The sequence below is a fragment of the Pongo pygmaeus genome, chromosome 6, assembly GCF_028885625.2.
Source record: "Pongo pygmaeus isolate AG05252 chromosome 6, NHGRI_mPonPyg2-v2.0_pri, whole genome shotgun sequence".
In the NCBI taxonomy this organism is placed as follows: Eukaryota; Metazoa; Chordata; class Mammalia; order Primates; family Hominidae; genus Pongo; species Pongo pygmaeus.
The window spans coordinates 115,643,480-115,666,903 of NC_072379.2; the positions used below are offsets into that span (position 1 = coordinate 115,643,480).

Below are 23,424 nucleotides of genomic sequence, written 5' to 3' on the forward strand. Positions count from 1 at the left end.
GAGGCTGAGGTGGGTGGATCCCTTGAGCCCAGGAGTTCAAGACAAGCCTGGGCAACATAGCGAAACCCTCTCTCTACTAAAAATACAAAAAATTAGCCAGGCATGATGGCATGTGCCTGTGGTCCCAGCTACATGGGAGGTTGAGGTGAGAGAATCACTGGCACCTGGGAAGTCAAGGCTGCAGTGAGCCATAATCGCGGCACTGTACTCCAGCCTCAGCAACAGGAGTGAGATTCTGTCTCAATTAAAAAAAAAAAAAAAAAAAGATAATATTGAGGGGGAGGAAGGAAAAACTCAAGGGAAGCCACAGTTACCATTACAATTATAATCCATACTCACTAACTATCATTACTAACAAGGATATAAAACCAGTTATGGTTAAATGTGCTTAAGGTGCTAAATTTAGCAGGTGTGCAATGACATTGCAATGCAGAATAAAATAGAAACCTGGAGTGATTTTTGCAATGCAAAGTAAAGAAGAGAGGCTACAATTAATATTAAAAATACAATTAATTTAGGTTGGAGTGGGCAATGACTTTACTTAATATTAGCCTGAAATGTACTTTAAGATAAAAATAATCTGGCTCTTCTTTCTTTCCTTTTTTTGGATTAGGTTTCCGCAGAGGCCAAATATACCAGATGACTGTGAAATTTTCACTTTAATTTGCATGCATAAGTATAGTCTTGGATATTAGAAATGAGAAAAAATGAAATGTAATTCATCAAGTGTAAGGGAATACATCCTGATTAAGAGAATAGAATCAATTTTCAGAAATCTAGGAGTAAATGATCTGTGTCAATAGAAACAAATTTAAGCTTACATCATGGCCAGAAGATTTTAAAAATTTCTACTGATAATTCTATAACATAAGTTTAACCTGCTGTCTGACTTTTTTAATGCAAAAGGTTAATTGACTTGTCTAAATCTGTCAGGTATTTTGGAAGTTCATATGCATGAACTTGAAATTAAAAGCCAAAACCAGAAAACAGCATGCTATGCACATGGGAAGTAAATAGATAGCATGTAATTTTTGTATTTGGCTTGGAATCATTTAAAGTGATGGTTATCACTAGTGTCAAGTATTTTTTATATCATGTAATTTTTCAAAGTGATATCTAGATGTGGCTCTGGTTCCTGAAATCTTAGCCAGTTATGGACCAAAAAATGCAGTTTTAAAATAAAGTAATGAAATTGGCATAGTTTTTTTTTTTTTTTTTTTTGGACAAAGTTTCACTCTGTCCCCCAGGCTGGAGTGTGAGGGCAGTAGTGCAATCTCGGCTCACTGCAAGCTCTGCCTCCCAGGTTCACACCATTCTCCTGCCTCAGCCTCCTGAGTAGCTGGGATTACAGATGTCTGCCACCACGCCTGGCTAATTTTTTGTATTTTTAGTAGAGACGGGGTTTCACCATGTTAGCCAGGTTGGTCTCGATCTCCTGACCTCGTGATCCACCCACCTCGGCCTCTCAAAGTGTTGGGATTACAGGTGTGAGCCACCACACCCAGCCAATATTTTACATATGCAGAATATTTTAGACAATGGATTTTTATTTTGATTAAAAGTGCTATACAAATAAAAAATTAAAACGTCTTGGGTTTGAGTGTCAAGAAATTAAAAAATGTATACCATTACATTTCCACACTATCTAAAGTGCCACTGACAAACTGCCCCATCTTAGAGTATCTTCCCAAGAGTAAAGAGGGTAAGTACCAGAGTAAAGAATAAATAGAGTAATTAAAGAAAGTGGGTAATATTGTTACCTTTCATGATTAGTTAGCCTAAGAAGCAAGAGAGCTGGCAGAACTTCAGAGGGCTCCTTAAAATAAATTTCTGGTCTTTTTGCTGAACACATCTGATCTATCTGTTGTCTCTAAGATTTTTTTTTTTTTTTTTTAATCTCATCCATCTTCCTCTGGTCTTGTCTCCTGATTATATTTTAGCAGTGTGAGGGAGAGGCTATGTTCACTTCTCTACTTCTTTCCAAAGAAATTTTCTTTTTTCTTTTTCTTTGAAAATAAGAAAACATCTTTCATTGGCTGGGGCAGGGTTTTAGGGTGGAGATAGCATTAGGTTGCTTTCAGATTTTTTATACAAGGCTCTGATTGTTTTATTTTTTATATTATTATTATTATTATTATTATTATTATTTTGGAGACAGAGTCTCGCTCTGTTGCCCAGGCTGGAGTGCAGTGGCATGATCTTGGCTCACTGCAACCTCCACCTCCCGGATTCAAGTGATTCTCCTGCCTCAGCCTCCGGAGTTTCTGGGCTTACAGGCATGTGCCATCACGCCTGGCTAATTTTTGTATTTTTAGTAGAGACAGGGTTTCACCATGTTGGCCAGGATGGTCTCCTATTCCTGACCTCAGGTGATCCATCCGCCTCAGCCTCCCAAAGTGCTGGGATTACAGGAGTGAGCCACCACGCCCACCTGATTGTTTTATTTTGTATTCTTGCTTTTAGAATTATTCCGTATATCAACACAGCTGGTCTTAGTACAATAATTTTGATATTTTAAACAAATCAGTGATGCTAAGGAACGTCACTGAGTGTTGACATGTCTGTGAAAGCCTTTATATGGAAACTAAGATATCTTTGTTAGGAATGGGGAAACAAAAGGTAAATGTGATAATAATGTATCATAATGTCTCAACTTAGTCATTGTGAATCTCTCACTGTCAGATTAAGATGTATGTGCAGTGTATGTTAATTACGGAAATGCATTCTGCCTTATACATGCAGAATTATATCTTAGAGAACTTCTCCCCAAGCTTTTTGCTAACCAAATCATCTTTTCAACTATATACAGGTAGTTGAAATTCCATCTCTTCAATATTTTATGAGAGAGTGTGTTGACTTGAAGAAGTTAGAAATGGCAAATTCCCTTCCAAACCTGTTTTTCTGCTCTTACTATATCTCTAAAGTAAACATGTTGGATTTGCACTTATTCGGGTCTAGGTAAGTCAGTAAATAAGGATAATCAGTTATGTAGGATGTTATTCATGAGTATGGGATATTGACCAATTCAAAAACCCAACCAGTGAACATGGATGAGATTTTTAAAATAAAAACCAACAAGTCAGAACAGTTATTTCTTGTGTTTAGATTTCAGATGAACTCTGAAAATTGTTTACAAAAGTAGATTCTTAAATTTATAACAAAGTATAAAACTAAAGACTATGACAGCCAATATAAGCATATATCCCTTCCAAATATCACAAACAAGAAACAAAAGAGAAATACTTTTAATGAACTTTTAAAGTTCTTCGCTGATATACTGGTTTCTTATTCAGCTCAGATATTTTATCAGACTAAGATATATACTTTAACCAAATATATAAACCAATTTAAGAGGAATTTAGGAGCATATTGCTTTTGACATAGTTATTATAAGTTAATGGTCATTTCACTACTATTATCCATTCCAAAGGAGCTTACATCTTTAGAAACAAACTTTTTTTTTTTTTTGAGACAGAGTCTCACTCTGTCACCCAGGCTGGAGTGCAGTGGTGCGATCTCGGCTCGCTGCAACCTCCGCCTCTCGGGTTCAAGCAATTCTCCTGCCTCAGCCTCCTGAGTAGCTGGGCGTCCCACCTGAGTAGCTGCGCGTGCCACCACACCAGGCTAACTTTATGTATTTTTAGTAGAGATGGGATTTCACCGTGTTAGCCAGGATGGTCTTGATCTCTTGACTTCGTGATCCACCCGCCTCGGCCTCCCAAAGTGTTGGGATTACAGGCGTGAGCCACTGTGCCCGGCCAGAAACAAACTTTCAAGGAAGCTCACCACGTGGTGGTGGCCAAATCTTAACTTTTGCCCCTGAGTTAAATCTTAGTATTCTTTGTGTCTGTGTTTATAAAATGTAAGATTTGGAATTTCTTTTCATGTAATTGATTTTTCATTCCTTTATAGAACCCTCAATATTCATAAGCATGTACCATATGCCAGATACAGCACAATTTGTACTAGATTAAAATTCAGAGGACTAAAATTAACCACAACAATAACAAATGACTTAACGTTAAAGGCCTCCATTTAATAACAGAGAGGAAAGATATGGACAAGGTGTTCTGCTCAGCATTTTTGGTATGCGTATCACTCAATCTTCACAACAACCATATGTAAAAGGTATAAGTGCAACCCATTGTACAGATGAAATAACTTAATAACTTGCCAAAGAGCACCCAGTTAGGGAAAGGCAGAATCAGAAATACAGCCAAGCACTGTCTACTCTAAACCTGGTTGTTAATGACCTTCCTGGTGCTGCATCTCACAGGGAAGAGACAGTGAGCTCAGGGGGTGGAGGGAGCTGGTGTCACCAAGGAGGTGGTATTTCAAGTGGTTCTCTAAATAACCTGTTATCAGGCAGTTGACGCAGGAAAGAATGTTAGTCAGGGAAGTGGAGCACAGAGAAGTGTATTATAGGCAGGTTGTGTGGAGCAGGTCCAAAAGTGTGAAAGAGAATAGCATGTTTGCCAAAATGCTGGTGCTATTAAGGTAGGCAGAAGTGCCCTTGCAGAAGGCCTGAATACCATCTAGATTCCATCCTTTAGTTAGACACCAGGATAAAAGTAGGAGTGCAGTAGGAGTGGGGCCTTAAATAATTTTATGCAAGGAACGAGTTATCGGATTTGTGTTTTAAAAGGTAACTGGTAGAGAAGTGTGGAAAGTGGATGGAAGGAGGCAGTGGTGGTGCTGGCCGTGGTGCAACTAGAGGCAGGGAGCCCACTGCCTTGTTCTCCATGAATGATGATCAGGCTATCACCAAAGGCTGAGAGAAGTGGTGGTCTGAGTCTTGATGTACAGTTGAATGTAGAGAGGAAAGGAGGTACATGATGCTCAGATTTCTGAATTAGGGAACTGGAAGGATGGTCCCCATTCCTTGATGGAACTCTAAAAGGAACAGATGAGGGTGAAGAGGTAATGCATTCCATTCTGCATGTGATGAGCTTGGTGACTGTGTGCCATTCCACTGGGAGATTGTCGAGAGGTAGTTAGGCATATCTGGGGTGTCATTATTTCATTAACAGTCCCACTCAAGAGCCTCCCCTTTATCCTTGCTCTGCCTTTTTTTTTTTTTTTTTTGTGAGGCAGAATCTCACTGCTACACCCAGGCTGGAGTGCAATGGCGCAATATCGACTCACTGCAACCTCCGCCTCCTAGGTTCAAGCGGTTCTCCTACCCCAGCTTCCCGAGTAGCTGGGACTACAGGTGCGTGCCACCACGCCCGGCTGATTTTTGTATTTTTAGTAGAGACAGGGTTTCACCATATTGGCCAGGCTGGTCTCAAACTCCTGACCTCAAGTGATCCGCCTGCCTTGGCCTCCCAAGGAGTGCAGGGATTACAGGCGTGAGTCACTGCACCAGGCCTGCCCTGCCTGTCTTATCAGTCACCAAGGCCTGTCACTTCTGCCTCCCCTCCCTTCCTTCCTCCCTCCCTCCCTTCCCTCCTTCCTTCACTCCTTCCTTCCCTTTATTTTTCTCTCTCTGCCTCTTTCTTCCCTTCTTCCCCTTCTCCCCCCTCTCCCTCCCTCCTTCCCTTCCCCCTCTCCCTCTCTTTCTTCCTTCCTTTTCTTTCTCTTTTCTTCTTTCTCTTTCTCTCCCTTTCTTTCTTTTCGCCTTCCTTTCTTTCTCTCCCCTTCCCCTTTTCCTTTCTCTCTTCCTTTCTTTCCTTTCTTTTTCTTCTTTCTCTACTTCCTTCTTTCTCTTTCTTTCTTCCTTTCTTTTCTTTCTCTATCCTTCCTTTCTCTCTCCCCTTCCCTTCCCCTTTTCCTTCCTTCCTTCCTTCCTCCCTCCCTCCTCCTTCCTCCCTCCCTCCCTTCCTTCCTTCCTCTCTCTTTCTTTCGGCAAGGTCTCACCCTGGAGTGACTGGCACAATAACAGCTCACTAAAGCCTCAAACTCTCAGGATCCAGTGATCCTCCAACCTCAGCCTCCTGAGTAGCTGGTACTACAGGCGCACACCACCACACCCAGCTAATTTTTAAAATTTTTTGTACAAACAAGGTCTCCCTATGTTGCCTGTGCTGTTCTCAAACTCCTAGAACTCAAGTGATTCTCCCACTTTGGCCTCCCAAAGTTTTGGGATTACAGGCGTGAGCCATCTACTTCCTTAATGTTTCTTAAATCTCCACTTAAATAAATCTCTGAGTTGGTCATTTGGATTGGTGTGTGCAATGCCCCATAACTATGAACACCTTAGCGTTTCTAGTAGGCCCTTCAAAATGACTCAGGCCTGTATCTTTAGCTTTGTCTCTATCCACACCACTCTACAGAGGCTGCACTCCAGCTATACTGAAGCAGCCACAGTTTCCAAGAGATTATGCTGACTCACTTCTGTTTTGAAGCACAAAGGCATGTGTACAGTCCCCACCACATGCCAGGATGCACACCAGGAGAGGCAATGATGAGTAATATAGGACTGACTTCGCAGGAGCACCTAGTAGAGAATTAGAAGATTGTGACTCAGCGGAGTCATATTCATGTCCATTCATTGAGGTTCATAGACAGCAAAAAGCCAGGCCTCCGGATGTTCATTTAAATTAAGTAGTCAATATCCTAATTCAGTGACTCGCAGAGAATCTGGTGGGTTATTTAATCATCACATAAAATAAGTGGTTCATGTACTCATGTTGAGGCAGGAGAATAGGGTCTGGAGGCAGGGAACCTAAGGACTTCCTTGAACTACATTGAGAAGAAAATCCTAACTTTCCACGCCTAAGTAACAAAAGGACCAGAGGCTACCTTTGACCTTTTCTGCCTAGCAGATGGGAAATTGGCTGTCTGCAACCAATCAGACTGATTGTGGGTCCAATCTTCATTTGCAACTTTGTAACTTCACTCCAGCCTCTGAATAGTTGTTGTCCACAACTAATCAGACTGTGGGCGAGCCTTCGTTTGCATAGAAGTATAACTTTGTAAGTTCATCCCAGCCTCTGATTGGTTGTTTTTTGCAACCAATCAGATGTTTGCACAGGAGTGTTACCTTTGTATCTTCATTTCAGCCTCTGGTTGGTTGCTTTCTGCAACCAATCAGACTGGTTGCGGGCTACCACTTCATTTACGTGAGGTGAGCATGAAGTTGCCAAAGGGAAACTTCTTGGGGGTATTTGGACCCAAGAAGATTCTGTATCCGGGCCCTTGAGTCGCTGCTCCGCCTACTCCCACAATGTGGAGTGTACTTTCGTTTTCAATAAATCCCTGCTTTCGTCCTTTTGTTGCTTCGCTGGGTGTTTTGTCCAATTCTTTGTTCAAAACGCCAAGAACCTGGACAACCTGCAGTCACGATCCTCTACTGGTGACAATATTGTTTTATTTTACTGAGATTCCATGTATCAGTGTTAGACGCAAAAATCATTTGGTCATGTGCTGCCATAAATAACTATAAAGAAAGCCTATGTGTGCCAATTTTACTTATCCTGTCCTGGATCTCACTGTAGTAGATCAAATGTGAGGAAGAAACAGTAGCCGAGAGAGGCTGGAATTAGTAAAAATTTAAGAGTAGTTCCATCCATTATGTATGCCATAATAGGCCCTATATGTGAAAAGTTAAAGGAGCTTATTTAATTATGAAGGAAACTATTATACAAATAAGCAAAATAATTTATAATAAAATATTCTTTATGCTTAGAATTTTAAAAATAGCTGTAGACTGGAAAACTTGCAATTGCCTCATTACCATCTAATACATAGAAAGTCAAATCACTTATGGACAGAAACAGACTTGAAAATTTCAGCTGAGAAAACATTTTAGAATAAAAGAAACATTTTATTCAGCACAGACAAAACAAAACAAAAACAACAAAACAAAAAAATGTTTAAAATTGACTTTTTGTTAGAGGTGGCCGTTTCACAGTCAAAATTATCCCAGAGAATTGTTTATATTAAAAACAGGCTGACAATAGTTTGACCTCTGATCACCAAAAAACCTGGAAGATAAACATTCATCTTGTCAAGATTTCTCTGGAAAATCCCTGCGCTGCTTCAAAGAGACAGAACAAAGGTAAATAGCATCTGCCACCCAAATCTTGCTGAATAGAGTGATTTATTTTCAGGCCTACTAGCCGGCGATAGGAGGGCACCTCCTCCCTTCTCCTACCTGTCCCGGGTTTATTCATTCCCTGAGCCTGAATCCTGATAAGGGAGCAGAGTAGGGTTTAAGACCTCGGACCCCAGAATACACCACTGCAACTGAATTTTGGTTCCACCTTAAGGTAAACTACGCAGCTGCTGTGAGCCTCAGTTTCCCTACCTATAGAAAGAGGATCGTAGTGGGGATTGTTGCAGGGGTTAAATGAGATTGTACGGAGCGTGGAGCAGTGCCTGGCGTGTGGTAAATGCTCAACTTACGCGGGTTGTAACTGCCTGAGGAGTTTCCTTCGGCGCGCCACTTGGCCTTCTCTTTCTAAATATTAGCATAATAAATATAAATGGACCCAGAACGCGAGGGGGCAGGGGCCACGTGATCGCTCCACGAAAGCCACTTGTAGGGACCTTTAGAGAGTTAGCAATAAGGCAGGAGAAGGAAAAGCCGGCGCGCCCGCGGCCCGCGCGATTTCCCGCCGCGCCCGCGTCCCCAGCGGCGGGCGGGCTCCGGGGGCGCCCGGGCCGCGGCGGCGGCGGCGGCGCGAGCTGCGCCTCCGGGCCGGTGAATCATCCCGGCAGACACCGAGAGCCGCGGCAGCAGAGAGCAGCGCTGAAACATGGCTGAAGCGGCCACGGGCTTTCTGGAGCAGCTCAAGTCCTGCATAGTTTGGTCTTGGACGTATCTGTGGACCGTGTGGTTCTTCATCGTGCTATTCCTGGTCTACATCCTGCGGGTGCCTTTGAAAATCAACGACAATTTGAGCACAGGTAAGGCCGGGGAGCCCGGCCCGCGGCGCCCACCCCTCCCCCGCCCCGGAAAGTTAGTGCAACTCGCGCGGGGCCGCGGCCGGGCGCGCGCTCGGGGACGCGCCGGGGCCCGCGCACCGGACGCCCGCGGCTACCCGCCAGCGACGCGGCGGCTTAGGCGGCGGGGCCGGGGAGCTGGGCGCGCGGGAGCGGCCGGTGGCCTTCACGGCCCCGCGGAGGAAGAGGTGCGCCGCGCACAGACCGCAAGGCGGGCCGGGCCGGCAGGCGCCCTGCTGCGTCTCTGGTGGTCGGGAGACGGAGAAGGACGGATGTCGCGGGCGAGGGAGTTCCCAGGATACCCCCTCGGGTATCTGCGCCGGAACTCCGAGGATTCCCCGGAGTTAGACCGAGTCCTTCCTCACCCCCTCCCGGCTGTGGGTGCCGAGCGGCCGAAGTGTGGTCGGGGAGGCGCCCTCCCGCCCGGCCGCGGAGGCCTGAGGGCGGCTGCCGGAGGGTGCTCGGCGGCGAAGCCCCCTGACCCGGCCAGGCTGTCCGGGCGGCGCCCTCCATGGCCCGGAGTTGCGCCTCACCGGGCGTGGGGCTGTCTCTCTGGTTGGGTAGTGGGGAGAGGGGTTCCCGAAGGCACTCTTGGGAGTGTATGGATGACGTGTCAGGTCACCAAATGGATTGTCGAAGGGACCGGAGGGAAGAGGGGAGAGCTGGAATTTCTGAGGGTTTCGGTTGCAGTTTTCAGTGATCTTTGCTGGTCTCCCTTCCCTGTGAAGCTACGTATGCTCAGCAAGTGCCGCGTGCCTCCCATCCTTGGTCGGTGGTAAATGCAGGAGGTAATTAACAGGATCTTAACAAACTTGGAGCCAGCCCACTGAGTCGTTAAAAAAACACCCGCAAAGAAAACACACGAGCGCTAACACTCCAGAGTTCCGAAACACAAAGTAAATTTTGAGCTAAGGGTTACAGTCCTTGAAATCTGGAAATTTCAAGGTAGAGTGTTTTTGTTTTCGTTTTAAATTTTAATTTCACAGTACTGGGAAATTCTTACAGTCCTGAAGATAGATACATATGTACACATACATATCTTCCATTGTTAATCTCCATACTCTGGGAGTGCAGGTCTGGAAATGCATTTTCCTTAGGTGTTTAGCTGCATTAAAACGCTTTTTAAAACGCTTGAGATAATGTACTCATTTTGTTAGGAAACTTGTACCTTTCAGATAGTAACTTCAGTATTTTGATTACTAACTTGAACTCATGTCCATATTTACATTTGTTTTGTAATATCCCTCGGGATAGTGTCCCTGGGAGGCGGATAGGATTCAGCACTCTAGAATTGTCTCACCATTTGAATAGGTGCTGCTCAGTCGTTTGGAGTCTGTTGTCGGAAAGACCATGGCTTTCTAGCTTTTCATCTTTTTGGATGGCTGCTTGTCGCAATATTGTCTTCTTCGCTTTAGCCAAGTATGTCTCCAGGATACCTTCTGGTCTCAAAGTTCTGTACCTTTAAGAAGTTGTTTGAATATATGTTTTAATGGAATTATGTATTTGTTGGTAACAGTCTGTTTTGTGCTGCTGTAACAGAATACCACAGATTGGGTAATTTTTAAAGAACAGATTTTATTTCTTGTAGTTCAGGAGTCAGGGAAGTCTTGAGATCAAGGGACTGGCATGTGGGGAGGTCCTTCTTGCTGTCATCCCTTGGTGGAAGGTGAAAGGGTAAGAGAACATGAGAAAATAAGAGGGCCCAATTTCACTTTTATAACAAACCTACTCCCTCAATAACAAAATTAATTCATTCTTGAAGGCAGAGCCCTCATGACCTAATTACCACTCACAGGTCCCACCTTTCAACACTTTTGCACTTGGGATTAAGTTTCAAACGCACTAGTTTTAAAAATATTAATGTTTCTCCTTATTACACACTTAAAATTTTATTTCATAATATACATTTGTATATCACATTTTCATCAGTTAGGTTAAATAATTACCCATGTATATATGTGTAAGTGTCACATCCAGTGCTCTGTGCAGATCAGGCAAGAAACAAAATATCTACTGGGAAAATGTGTACTTGTTAAGGAAGGGCATTGTTAGGTCTTCTAGCAATTTAAATCTAGCATTTCTCAGAGATGCCTTTGTTAATTTGTGTAGGGGCAGTTCTAAGAGATAGCGAAAATATGAAGATGAACGTGCCATCTGGGCTGTACCTTGCTAGACACATGATAGAAGACTTGGTGGTGCTGGACTTTTCAGTTTGGTTTCATGCTCATTTCAGTCATAAAGAAAGATAAAAGGGGAAGCACACAGAGAGCACTCACCTCTCTGCTGTTTTTATGAGAGTGTAGCAGGATCTGGGGTGGGAGGAGGACTTTGGCATTAATTTTGAGACATGAAATTATAGCAACAAACCACCCTAGAACAGTTTAGGTTTTTCAAAAGACAGTTGCAGATATTAGAGGCCTATTCTCTTCCCTTTTAAGTAACAGTGAGAAGTTATAGTAGGAAAACTGCCACAAGGTTGTTGTCAACTTAATTCCCTCCTTTCCTTGCCAATTCCCCTCCCCTTTGGGAAAAAGTTTCTGTACTGAAGTTATTGGCAAGGAAGGCCTAGGGAGAAAGAAGTCATTAGCCAGCACCCCTGAGAGGGGAGGCAGGAGCTAGCCTGGTCTAACTTGTCCTTACAGGGAGGTCTAAAAGAGTTCTAATGGGACTAATTTTGCTGTTCTTCAGCCCTGTGGTGCTTACTCTTCCTGTGATGAAGGCAAGTGTGTTCCTGGAGAGGTTACTGAATCTGGAGCTGCTTTTAGGGCGTTGCAGATGGCACAGGCCTCCCTTCCTCCTCAAGGAAGCCGAAGACACCATCACAATCAGGCAGCCAGGAGCCAGGGCTTCCATAGGCCCAGCTCTGTACCTGTAGGGGGATGGAATCTGGTAAAAGTGTTCCGGAGTCGTTCTTGGATATCTGCTTGGTATCTTCTCAATATCTTGACCATCTGTGACAATTTTAATCCTCATTTGATCATATTTTATGGTAAATGAGCTTAACTCGATTTTTTTTTTTTCAATTTAGATGCCTCCTAATGTACTATAACAGGTGCTATGATAAGAAAGATGAACGAGTTTGCAAAACCCAGGGTAAATAAAGAGTTTACAACAAGAATACAACTTCCCATTTGCAAGATGGGGCTGGGCAAGGCTGTGAGAGCTTCTCTTGAATTGAGCCTAAGAGGATGAGGAGAATTCCATGATTGAGGACTCAGAGGTGGACCTCCCAAACAAAGGCACAAAGTTGTGAAAGTGCAGGTCAGATTCAGAAAACAGCGAATCACGTGGGATTTAATTTAAAATAATAAAAGAAAAGGACTTTGATGAACAACCATACCGTTTTTAGCTCTTACATTGCGTAGTTTTCCAAGTAAAAATGCTTTGAATGCTGTTTTTAAGGTATACTACTTCCCTACTCCCACCAGCTTGGCTGGTGTGATCTTCGTTGCATTGAGCCAGTGCCATTTAGGGTAGGGATATAGTTCAAAGAATTCCACAGTATTCTCTTAGACTGTACAGAGAAACCTTAACATAGGCAACCACATCTTGTAGTGAAAATGAATTTTAAACAAGAAAGGGGAGAAAACGAACATAATAGGAATAGTGCATAGTGGCTAGCTTTGATAATAGTTTTTTTTGTTTGTTTGTTTTTTAAGAGAGTCTTAGTATGTTACCTAGGTTGGGCTTGAACTCCTGGGCTTAAGGGATCCTCCCACCTCAGCCTCCCTAGTAGCTAGTACTACAGGTGTGTGCCACCATGCCCAGTGGCTGGTAACTGATTTTTGAGGCTCTGCTCTTGATTTGGATACAATAGTGTTAAAATAGTTTTATGATTTACTGAAAATAGAATGAACTTTTAACCAGGTTTTTAAAAGACCCCAAATAATATTACTTGTCAGTTTTCAAGTGAGTTAATATCATAAAGCAATATTTTTCCAAAGGGCAGAAAATTAATTGTAGATTGGAGCAGTCATGCAGGATATTATTAAAATAGGTGAGTCTTAAAAAATAGCACCATACCTTATACAGTGGTGTTGATGGCACTTTCTCATCTACCCTATGTTATAAAGTTTTTTGCTGCTGAATTTAAACACCTTTTCCTAAAATGGGCAACTTTGCCATTTTTGCAAAAAGCAGCTTAAGTGATTTTCCAATTCTTTTTCTATTTGCTGAGAAGCAAATTTTCAAAATGTAATAGCCTGACCTAGGCTTAAAGTTATTTATTTACTTATGTTTGAGACAAGGTTTCACTCTGTCACTCAGGCTAGAGTGCAGTGGTGCAGTCACAGCTCACTGCAGCCTCAACCTCCAGGCTCAAGCAATCCTCCTGTCTCAGCCTGCCACCTCAGTCTTAGTAGCTGAGACTACAGGTGCACACCACAATGCGTGGCTAATTTTTTTTTTTTTTTTGTAGAGACAGGGTCCCCTGTGTTCTTGAACTCCTGGGCTCAAGCAGTCCTCCTGCCTCCACCTCCCAAAGTGCTGGGATTGCAGGTGTGAGCCACCATGCCTGGTCAAGTTATTTAGAAGACTTTTTTTTGTATTAATTAAGCTCATGAATACAGATGTAAAACTCATATATTGTTGACATGATATATAACTTAGGCTGCAGCTCAGTTTTGGCATTTTTTCATGTTGAGAATTTTTGCTGTATATTTACTTAACATTTAGATTTTAATTTACTTAAAATTTACGTAAAATTGGATTTCCCTTCTAGAGGGTCTGGTTGCAGTTTACATAGGTCTTTTGCCCCTGTTGTGCCTACTGTCTAAAATGTTCTTCCCTATCTGTAAATCCCACCCATCCATCAAGGACCAGCTGGCATGCTGCCTTCTGATCCTTTCAGCTGCAGAAAAGACAGGCGTATCTTGGAGATATTGTGAGTTTGGTTCCTGGCTACCGCAATAAAGTGAGTCCCATGAAATTTTTGGTTTCCCAGTGCATATAAAAGTTATAGTTACACTATATTATATTCTATTAGGAGTGCAGTAGCATTATGTCTAAAAGACCAATGTATATACCTTAATTTAAAAATAGTTTATTGCTAAAAAAAAATGCTATCTGAGCCTCAGGAAGTCATAATCTTTTTGCTGATAGAGAGTCTTGCCTTGATGTTTATGGCTGCTGAGTGATCAGGGTGCTGGTTGCTAAAGGTTGGGGTAGCTGTGGCAATTTCTTCAAATAAGACAACTATAAAGTTTGCCACATGGATTGGTTTTCCTTTCCAGAGAAAGATTTCTCTGCATCATGTGATGCTGTCTGTTAGCATTTTACCCACAGTAGAACTTTCAGAATTGGAGTCAATTTTATCACCCTGCCACGGCTTTATCAATGAAGTTTATGTAATATTCTAAATCCTTTGTTGTCATTTCAGCAGTGTTCACAGCTTCTTCACTGGGAGTAGATTCCATCTCAAAACACTTTCTTTGCTCATCAAAAGAAACAGCTCTTTATCTGTTCAAGTTTTACAAGGAAATACCACAATTCAGTCACATCTTAAAGCTTCAGTTCTAATTCTAGTTATTTTGCTGTTTATGCCATGCCTGCAGTTACTTTACCTTACATGAATTATGGTATATGTGTGTAATATATGTGGGTCAGTGTTTGTGTATATATGCATCTTTTTTTGTATATGTATGTTTTATCCCTTCTTCTAGATTCTAGTTCTTCATCTTCCAGTGTAATTCCTTGTACAAAGTAGGTCCTTATCATTCACTGGATGAATGAATATCCAAGTTATGGTGTATTTAGTGAGCTGGGATTGGAACAATACAGTTGATCAAATGCATTACTGAGTATGTGCCCCATCTAAGTTTGCAGCTTTAGATTGTGGTCAGAGGCTGTTACAAGATCTTATATATTCTATGATGGGTCATATGCATCTAAAGCATGGTGGTTCAGTTTATGAATATATAAAAGGACAATTTTTTGATTAATGTCAGCTTTGAGTTTAGAATGTATCCCAGACATCTTAGTTGCCCTTAATTATTTTTGGAGATATTTTTCTCAGCCATTAATAAAGCAATCTGAATGATGCATTTTTCTCTGGCCTTGAGTTTTTGTGTATGTAAAATAATGGCTTTACATTCATTAAGTTTCCTTCTAGCTCTGAGATTCTGTGTCTTACGATGAATTTCATTGAGTGCAAAGTGTAGCACCAAGGTAATACATGGACTTAATGAGTATACATGTTTTTTACAGTTTGGACTCTTAATTCTTAGTGAATACAAGTCCAGATTTCATATGACTTCCTGCAGTGGCTTCCATTGCACTGAAAATACAATCTAAGTATATTACCTTCATTTACAAAGTCTGATGCTATGGCTCTTTCTTACCCCTCAAATCTGAACTTCCACCTCTCTTTTTCTAGATCACCACCCTCCAAATATGCTGGGATTTTTTTTTTTTTTTTTTTTTTTTTTTAAGACAGAGCCTCGCTCTGTTGCCCAGGCTGGAGTGCAGGGACAAGATCTCAGCTGACTGCAACCTCTGCCTCCTGGGTTCAGGTGATTCTCATGCCTCACCCTCCCAAGTAGCTGGGATTACAGGTGCACGCCATCATGTCCGGCTAATTTTTGTATTTTTAGTAGAGACAGAGTTCGCCATCTTGTCCAGACTGGTCTCAAACTTCAGGCCTCTAGTGATGTGTCCCCCTCGGCCTCCCAGAGTGCTGGAGTTATAGGCGTGAGCCACTGCAAACACATAAAATTGTGCTGAAGTATTTCTAATCACTTCAAGTTACAATTCTGTCTGTTAAGTTTCATTTTGCCTGCCAATATTATTCTGAAAAATTTCCCAACCAGATCTTTCTTGTACTACTGTATCATTGCTCACAGACAATTTTTTTCCACATTGGTAGAACCCTGAACTCCATTCGTACAGATAATATGAGGTACTTGTACATTTGTTTAAGTTCCTTATTGATGCTGGATATTAGACCTTTGTCAGATGCATAGCTTCCAAAAATTGTCTCCATTCTGTAGGTTTTCTGTTGGCTCTGTTGATAGTTTCCGTTGCTGTGCAGAGGCTCTTTAGTTTAGATTTTATTTGTCAATTTTTGCTTTTATTGCAGGTGCTTTTGGTGTCTTCATCATGAAATCTTTACCCACTCCTGTGTCCTGAATGGTATTGTGTAGGTTGTCTTGCAGGGTTTTTATAGTTTTTGGTTTTACATTTAAGTCTCTAATCCATCTTCAGTTAACTTGTATATGGTGTAAAGAAGGGGTCCACTTTCAGTCTTTTGCATATGGCTAGCCAGATATCCCAGCACCATTTATTGAATAGGCAATCCTTCTCCCATTGCTTGTTTTGTCAGATTTGTCGAAGATCAGATAGTTGTAGGTGTGCAGCATTATTTCTGGGTTCTCTGTTCTGTTCCATTGGTCTATGTGTCTGTTTTTGTACCAGTATCATGCTGTTTTGGTTACTGTAGCCCTGTAGTGTAGTTTGAAGATGAGTAGCGAGTAGCATGATGCCTCCAGCTTTGTTCTTTTTGCTTAGGATTGCTTTGGCTATTTGGGCTATTTTTGGTTCCATATGAATTTCAAAACAGTTTTTTCTAGTTCTGTGATTAATGTCAATGATAGTTTAATAGGAATATCATTGAAATTGTAAATTGCTTTGGGCAGTATGGGCATTTTAATGATATTGATTCTTCCTATCCATGAGCATGGGATATTTTTCCATTTGCTTGTATCATCTCTGATCTCTTTGAGCAGTGTTTTATAGTTCTTCGTGTAGTGATCCTTCACCTCCATGGTTAGCTGTATTCCTACATTTGTGTGTGTGTGTGTGTATGTATGTGGTGGGGGGCAATTGTGAATAGGTCTGCATTCCTGGTTTGGCTCTTGGCCTGACTGTTGTTGGTGTATAGAAATGTTAGTGATTTTTGCACGTTGATTTTATATCCTGAGACTTCGCTAGAGTTGTTTATTAGCTTAAGGAGCTTTTGGGCTGAGACTATGGGGTTTTCTTTCTTTCTTTTTTTAAATTTTACTTTAAGTTCTGGGATACAAGTGCAGAATGTGTAGGTTTGTTACGTAGGTATACGTGTGCCACGGTGGTTTGCTGCACCTATCAACCCGTTATCTAGGTTTTAACCCCTGCATGCATTAGCTGTTTCTCCTAATGCTCTCCCTCCCCTCACCCTCCACCCCCTGACTGGCCCTGGTGTGTATTGTTTCTCTCCCTGTGTCCGTGTGTTCTCATTGTTCATCTCCTACTTATGAGTGAGAACATGCAGTGTTTGGTTTTCTGTTCCTGTGTTAGTTTGCTGAGGATGGTGGCTTATGGCTTCATCCATGTCCCTGCAAAGGAGATGATCTTATTCCTTTTTTATGACTGTATAGTATTCCATGGTATACGTGTACCACATTTTCTTTATTGTCTATCATTGATGGGCATTTGGGTTGGTTCCATGTCTTTGCTATTGTAAATAGTGCTGCAATAAACATATGTGTACGTGTGTCTTTATAGTAGAATGACTTATATTCTTTGGATATATACCTAGTAATGGGATTGCTGGGTTAAATGGTATTATTTCTGGTTCTAGATCCTTGAGGAATCGCCACACTGTCTTCCACAAAGATTGAACTAATTTACATCCCACCAACAGTGTAAAGGCATTCCTGTTTCTTCAGAGCCTCACCAGCATCTATGGTTTCCTGACTTTTTTAATAATCACCATTCTGACTGGTGTGAGATGGTATCTCATTGTGGTTTTGATTTGCATTTCTGTAATGATCAGTTGATGGTGAGCTTTTTTCTATGTTTGTTGGCTACATAAATGTCTTCTTTTGAGAAGTGTCTGTTCATATCCTTTGCCTACTTTTTAATGGGGCTGTTTGATTTTTTTCTTGTAAATTTGTTTAAGTTCCTTGTAGATTCTGGATATTAGACTTGGGCAGATGGGTAGATTGCAAAAATTTTCTCCCATTCTGTAGGTTGCCTGCTCACTCTGATGATAGTTTCTTTTGCTGTGCAGAAGCTCTTTAATTAGGTGACTCTAGGGTTTTCTAGATACAGGATCATGTCGTCTGCAAACGGGTAGTTGACTTTCTCTCTTCCTATTTGGATGTCTGGGCATTCTATGAATATTTGTGTGGTTGAGATAGTTACTGACTTTGGCCTTACAGCTTGATGATAGACTTGGTCCCTTGACTAGAATGCAATCTTCATATGAGATTGTAAAATGAATAAGTGCTTTGTAGGCTGTAAAATACTATTTAAATCCGAGGCATTATAATAGGTCTTTTCCTCAGAAGGCTGTATTCTATATTCTATAGGCTTGGCTCTCACAGTGAAATGACACGTTAAGCTATATAATAGAATCTTTTTTATCCTTGATATTCTTTCTAAAACTGCACCAAGCAAGATAATGGGTTACTGGATTGTTTGAAACCACACTACTGTCTGTTTGTTGTAAATGTGGAATAATATCTCTCAACATCATTATTGTATTTGGGATGTTGTTGTAAAGATATCTGTAAAGGGCTTTGGATTTTCCAGAAGAGAGAACTTCTAATGAAACTCATTTTTCTTGTTACAGTGGGGCAAGACAGTTGCTGATGTGTTACCATTACCCATCATTTAAAAGTAGCGGGCATTCCTATACTACCTACTGTGCTAAAATAAGGAACTGACAGGCCCAGTTAGTTAGCTGTAGCAGTATTTTATGTTGCTGCGGTGTCACTGTTTAATTGCAGTTACCAAATCTCTCAGCAAAGTAAGGCAACATTTATCTGAGAAAGCATTTTTTTCCCTTCTGAATTAACTGAAAGTGCACTGGTTACACTTATACTCTGTGGAGAACCCTAACTTTGGTTCTTTTTTTTCTTTTTTTTTTTTTGGAGACGGACTCTCACTGTGTAGGAGTGCACTGGAGTGCAGTGGTGCGATCTCGGCTCACTGTAAACTGCGCCTCCTGGGTTCAAGCGATTCTTCTGCCTCAGCCTCCCAAGTAGCTGGGACTACAGGTGCGTGCCACCATACCTGGCTAATTTTTGTGTTTTTAGTAGAGACAGGGTTTCACCATATTGGCCAGGCTGGTCTCAAACTCCTGACCTCATGATCCGCCTGCCTCGGCCTCCCAAAGTGCTGGGACTTTGGTTCTTAAGTTGACCTCCACATCTAATAAAAGATTGTGGTTAAGTATCAGTCTTTCAGAAATTTTGAGCAAGGTTGTAGAGCGTTAAAGGACTTTAAAGGAATCTCTTAGGTCAGCGAGGAAGGACTATTTGTTTTATTATTTAAAAAATTAACATTTAAAAACAGCACAAACAGGAGAAACACTCTGAAGTATAAAATCGTCTTAAAAAAGGAAGTAGTTTTTACACGTAAGCAGCTCATATCTGGAATTATTGTGTGACCTAGATTTAGAGTTTTGTCTTGTTTTGGTCAGTTGTTAATACCATTCTGAAGTATTATTTTATTAGTGACAGGTAATAGTAGAATGCTTACAGTTCTTCTCTCTGTTAAGCTTTTCCAGTTTCTGGACTCTGTCTTGGGAATGAGAATGAAATTTACTTCCCTACAAATTGCGTCTTTTCATTTATTTGATAGACCCTGTTTATTGAACATTCCTAATAGAGCTAATAAAATAATGCTCTTGGGGTGTTTTGCAATTTATTACACCTGCTCCACTCAATTGATTCTCTTTCTGTGACATGTGTTTAGATTTGTATAGTGTTACATAATAAGAACTACTGGGATCTAGTTTGCACTTTTCCCTGGGGCTTGGGTTGGGGAGCGTGTGTATGTTGTTTGTGTAGAATTTCTATCTTCTATCATTGGTATCTTGTATTTAAAGCAAAATAAAACAAATAATACTTTTCTCTGTTCAGGCTCAGAGTTGGCATGATTTAGAGAGGAATTTTTGTCTTAGCTTATTTATGTTGCAGAAATATAATATTTGGCTGTTTTCAAAAGGCTTTTTAAGGAAAGTATTTTAAATTGTACCCTTACATTTGAGAGATGAAGCATGAGAAGCTAAATTACAATTTTGAAATATTAGAAATTTGCTGCCCAATCGTTCTTTCCCCAAACTGGAAATTGTATATGCATTATCATTCAATAAAAATCTGAAATGCAATCTTAAAAATCTTATAGCAAATCTAATCAATTAAAGTTATTATCCTAAGAGAAAACTTTTTCTCTTACATTATTTGAACAAGCAAATTCTGTTTTTGGAGGGAAAGCACAGAAGTGATGGCAACACAACATTAATTAAGTTAGAGCAAAGATATGCAGACTTAGTTTAGGCTATAGAAATATTCCATGGACGGCCGGGTGCGGTGGCTCACGCCTGTAATCCCAGCACTTTTGGGAGGTCGAGGCGGGCAGATCACGAGGTCAGGAGATCGAGACCATCCTGGCTAACACGGTGAAACCCTGTCTCTACTAAAAATACAAAAAAAATTAGCTGGGCCTAGTGGCGGGTGCCTGTAGTCCCAGCTACTTGGGAGGCTGAGGTAGAAAGGCGTGAACCCAGGAGGTGGAGCTTGCAGTGAGCTGAGATTGCACCACTGCACTCCAGCCTGGGCGACTGAGCGAGACTCTGTCTCAAAAAAAAAAAAAAAAATTCCGTGGACACAGGGAGGGGAACATCACACACCGGAGCCTGTCGAGGGGTGAGGGGCAAGGGGAGGGAGAGAGAGCATTAGGACAAATACCTAATGCATGCGAGGCTTAAAACCTAGATGACACGTTGATGGGTGCAGCAAACCACCACGATGCATGTATACCTATGTAACAAACTTGCACGTACTGCACATGTATCCCAGAACTTAGAGTATAATAAAAATTTTTTAAAAAAGTATTCCTATAAATGTTTTCTACACTGTTTTTTTAATTGCTTATCTATAGAAAATAATGTAACAATTTCTGGTAGCTTTTAAAGGACAGTTGAAGGAACTATGATCCTTATGTTTTCGGTTTTAACCATGAGAATAAATGCAATGAAAAGTAATAAGATATTTGAAAAAGATAAGACAAACAACACGTTACTGTTGGGGCTAAAGAGGACCTAAATTCAAAGTTTGCATGAAATATGGTCAGCTGCTAAGATAAAACAAAGATTTATTATTGCTCAGTCCAAAGAGAAAACTTAAATGATATTTGTAAGTTTAGTGATGAGCAGGTTGGATCTAGCAGGGGAAAATGTAGTTGTGTAGTAGTGGTCACAGGCAAGAGATTTTCCCCTATCATGTCTTGAACGTGGTTCATTGGTTCATGCCCACCTGGCCATTGGTTCATACCCAGCTCACTTTCTAGAAATAAACATGACCTAGAAATAAAATATAAGGTCTATTTTAACATGTTTTCTTCTGTCTGTAACACCTGCAAAAACAAAAGATATAAAAATATGTAGACATTAAGACAGTATCTTTTTTAGTGGATTGCACTTATTTGTTGCAGTCATTTATTATTTCCATAATATATGTTGCTTTTTTCTTTTTCTTTTTTTTTTTTTAAGGTAGGAGTCTTCCTCTGTCACCAGGGCTGGAGTGCAGTGGCATGATCTTGGCTCACTGCAACCTCCACCTCCCAGGTTGAAGTGATTCTTGGGCTTCAGCCTCCTGAGTAGTTGGGATTACAGGCACCTGCCACCACACCCGGCTAATTTTTGTATTTTTAGTAGAGACGACGTTGCACTATGTTGGCCAGGTTGGTCTTAAACTCCTGACCTCAGGTGATCTGCCTGCCTTGGCCTCCCAAAGTGCTGGGATTACAGGCATGAGCTACTGCGCCCAGCCGATAATATATGTTGCATTTCATTAAAAACATGGTGTTCATAAGTGAATGCTATTGATACTTGGCCTTATGGAAATCTCTTTTTAGTATTGACTAGTCACCCAGAAGATTAAAACATGGCAGCTAGACAGGCAATGTCAATCCTTTCAAATCAATTTACTTACTGGAGATTTTAAGTAGTTTAAGCAAAGCATACCCTCCTAGGCAGGAAGCCCAGCTGTGTTTGTGAAATGACATTATTTTCACCTTGCACTTAATTGAAAGCAGCTCCCTTCTAGTCCTGGCACATTGCTTTCACCCTTTTCTTAGAGGCACTGGAGAACAAGTAACTATTGCTTCTTGCAGCACAATGTTGTATGCCTGTGATTCTCTGTCCTAGTTTACTTACCACAGGATGTAGCAAATTATCCAAAATAGGATGTAAAATTTTCAAATCAATAAAAAATTAATGTATCACTTGTTACTTTCAGAAATAAAATGGAGGTTAGGAAATCAAACCCCTTGATGTATGTGATAAAGTGTTACAAAATATCAAATGATTCACTTCGCTATTTGTGAGTTTCTATCATTCTTTTTTTTTTGCCACTAATTACAAAATAACTCATATAAACCTGGGTTTCTCAAGCAATGTTCTCCTAGATGTGTAGGACAAAGGATATATTGGTAGGAATAGGTGGTAATTCTGAGCCTGTTCTGGAAGACCCCATTGCCCTGCAGAGTTTGGTAGGGCTCACATACCGGCAGTGGTGGCCATTAATGACCACTTCTGCCTTTGAGTGCTCCAGTTGCACTACTCACTTCTGGCTCCTGGTGCTTAGGACTACTGTTCCCTCTCCCTGTCTTACCAGTTCCTGTTGTTGTGGACATTAAGGAGTGAATTTGGTCAGGCAGCCTGTGCAGGTCAGCGTCCCAGAGGCAGGTCTGCAGCTCTAGCGGGTCCAGTCCCAGTGGACCTTTCTGCTAATTGTGTCCAGCCTTTCCATTCTTGAATTACTGACCTGCGATAAAAAATGATGGCGCCCTTACCACATTCTAGCAAAAAGGTCAACAGTCATTTACCAGTTCTGTGATCTTAACACTAGTTACCTTGTTTATAACTGAGCATAATAATGGTGAGTACCTCATAGGACTGTTAGGAGGACTGTAAGGAGATACTATGAGAAAAGCCTTAATCAGTGCCAGCACTTTCTAGTGCTCAATACATTTTAGATATTTACTTGTAGTTACTGTTGTGGCCCCTACTATAATATCGACTTTGTTTAGTACTTCTTGGTGTCTAACTCAATCAGCTTTTTCTCTTGTCAGTTTCTAGACTGATAGTTCTTTTTAAATGCATCTGTTCTTCATTTTCATAGTTACATGTATGTCATCTGTATGTTTTCTGTTTCCATTCAATTTTGGGGTGAAATATGATAGCATGAGGAGCTCCACTCCTGGTCTAAATGAATAAGCTTATATTATCTATTTCTTAACTTTACTCCTTAACTCTTTGTATTCTGTTACCTCCTTTCATCATTTTCCTGGAACTTCTTAAACCTCATTGGTAATTTCAAAGCCAAATTTCATTAATCATTTCTCAGATTTTGTTCATACTGATTCGTTGCACTATAAAAAAGAACTTAAATTTTTTTTTCTAATATTCGCTTTTTTTTGTTTTGTTTTACAAATTCTCCTCTCCCTCCCTCCCTTCCTTCCTTCCTTCCTTTCCTCCCTCCCTCCCTCCCTCCCTCCCTCCTTCTTCCTTCTTCTTCCTTCTTTTTGCTTCTTCTTGAGACAGGGTCT

General features: G+C 41.1%; 1 protein-coding gene across 9 annotated transcripts in view; it reads left to right on the forward strand.

Annotated features, from left to right (window-relative positions):
* Positions 1 to 7,758: 7,758 nt before the first annotated feature.
* Positions 7,759 to 23,424, forward strand: part of ST7 (suppression of tumorigenicity 7) — a 275,445-nt gene continuing 259,779 nt past the window's right edge. For 6 of the 9 annotated variants that reach the window (XR_010126973.1, XM_054495525.2, XM_054495527.2 and 3 more), the window contains exon 1: positions 7,759 to 8,853. Coding sequence is in view for 5 of the 9 variants with exons in the window: in XM_054495525.2 (XP_054351500.1) it covers positions 8,703 to 8,853 (151 nt within the window). In the remaining 4 variants the exon portion in view is untranslated. Of the gene's footprint in view, positions 8,854 to 8,990; positions 9,078 to 23,424 lie in introns of those variants that run through there. The other 3 variants (XM_063667789.1, XM_063667788.1, XM_054495532.2) reach the window with 1 other exon arrangement.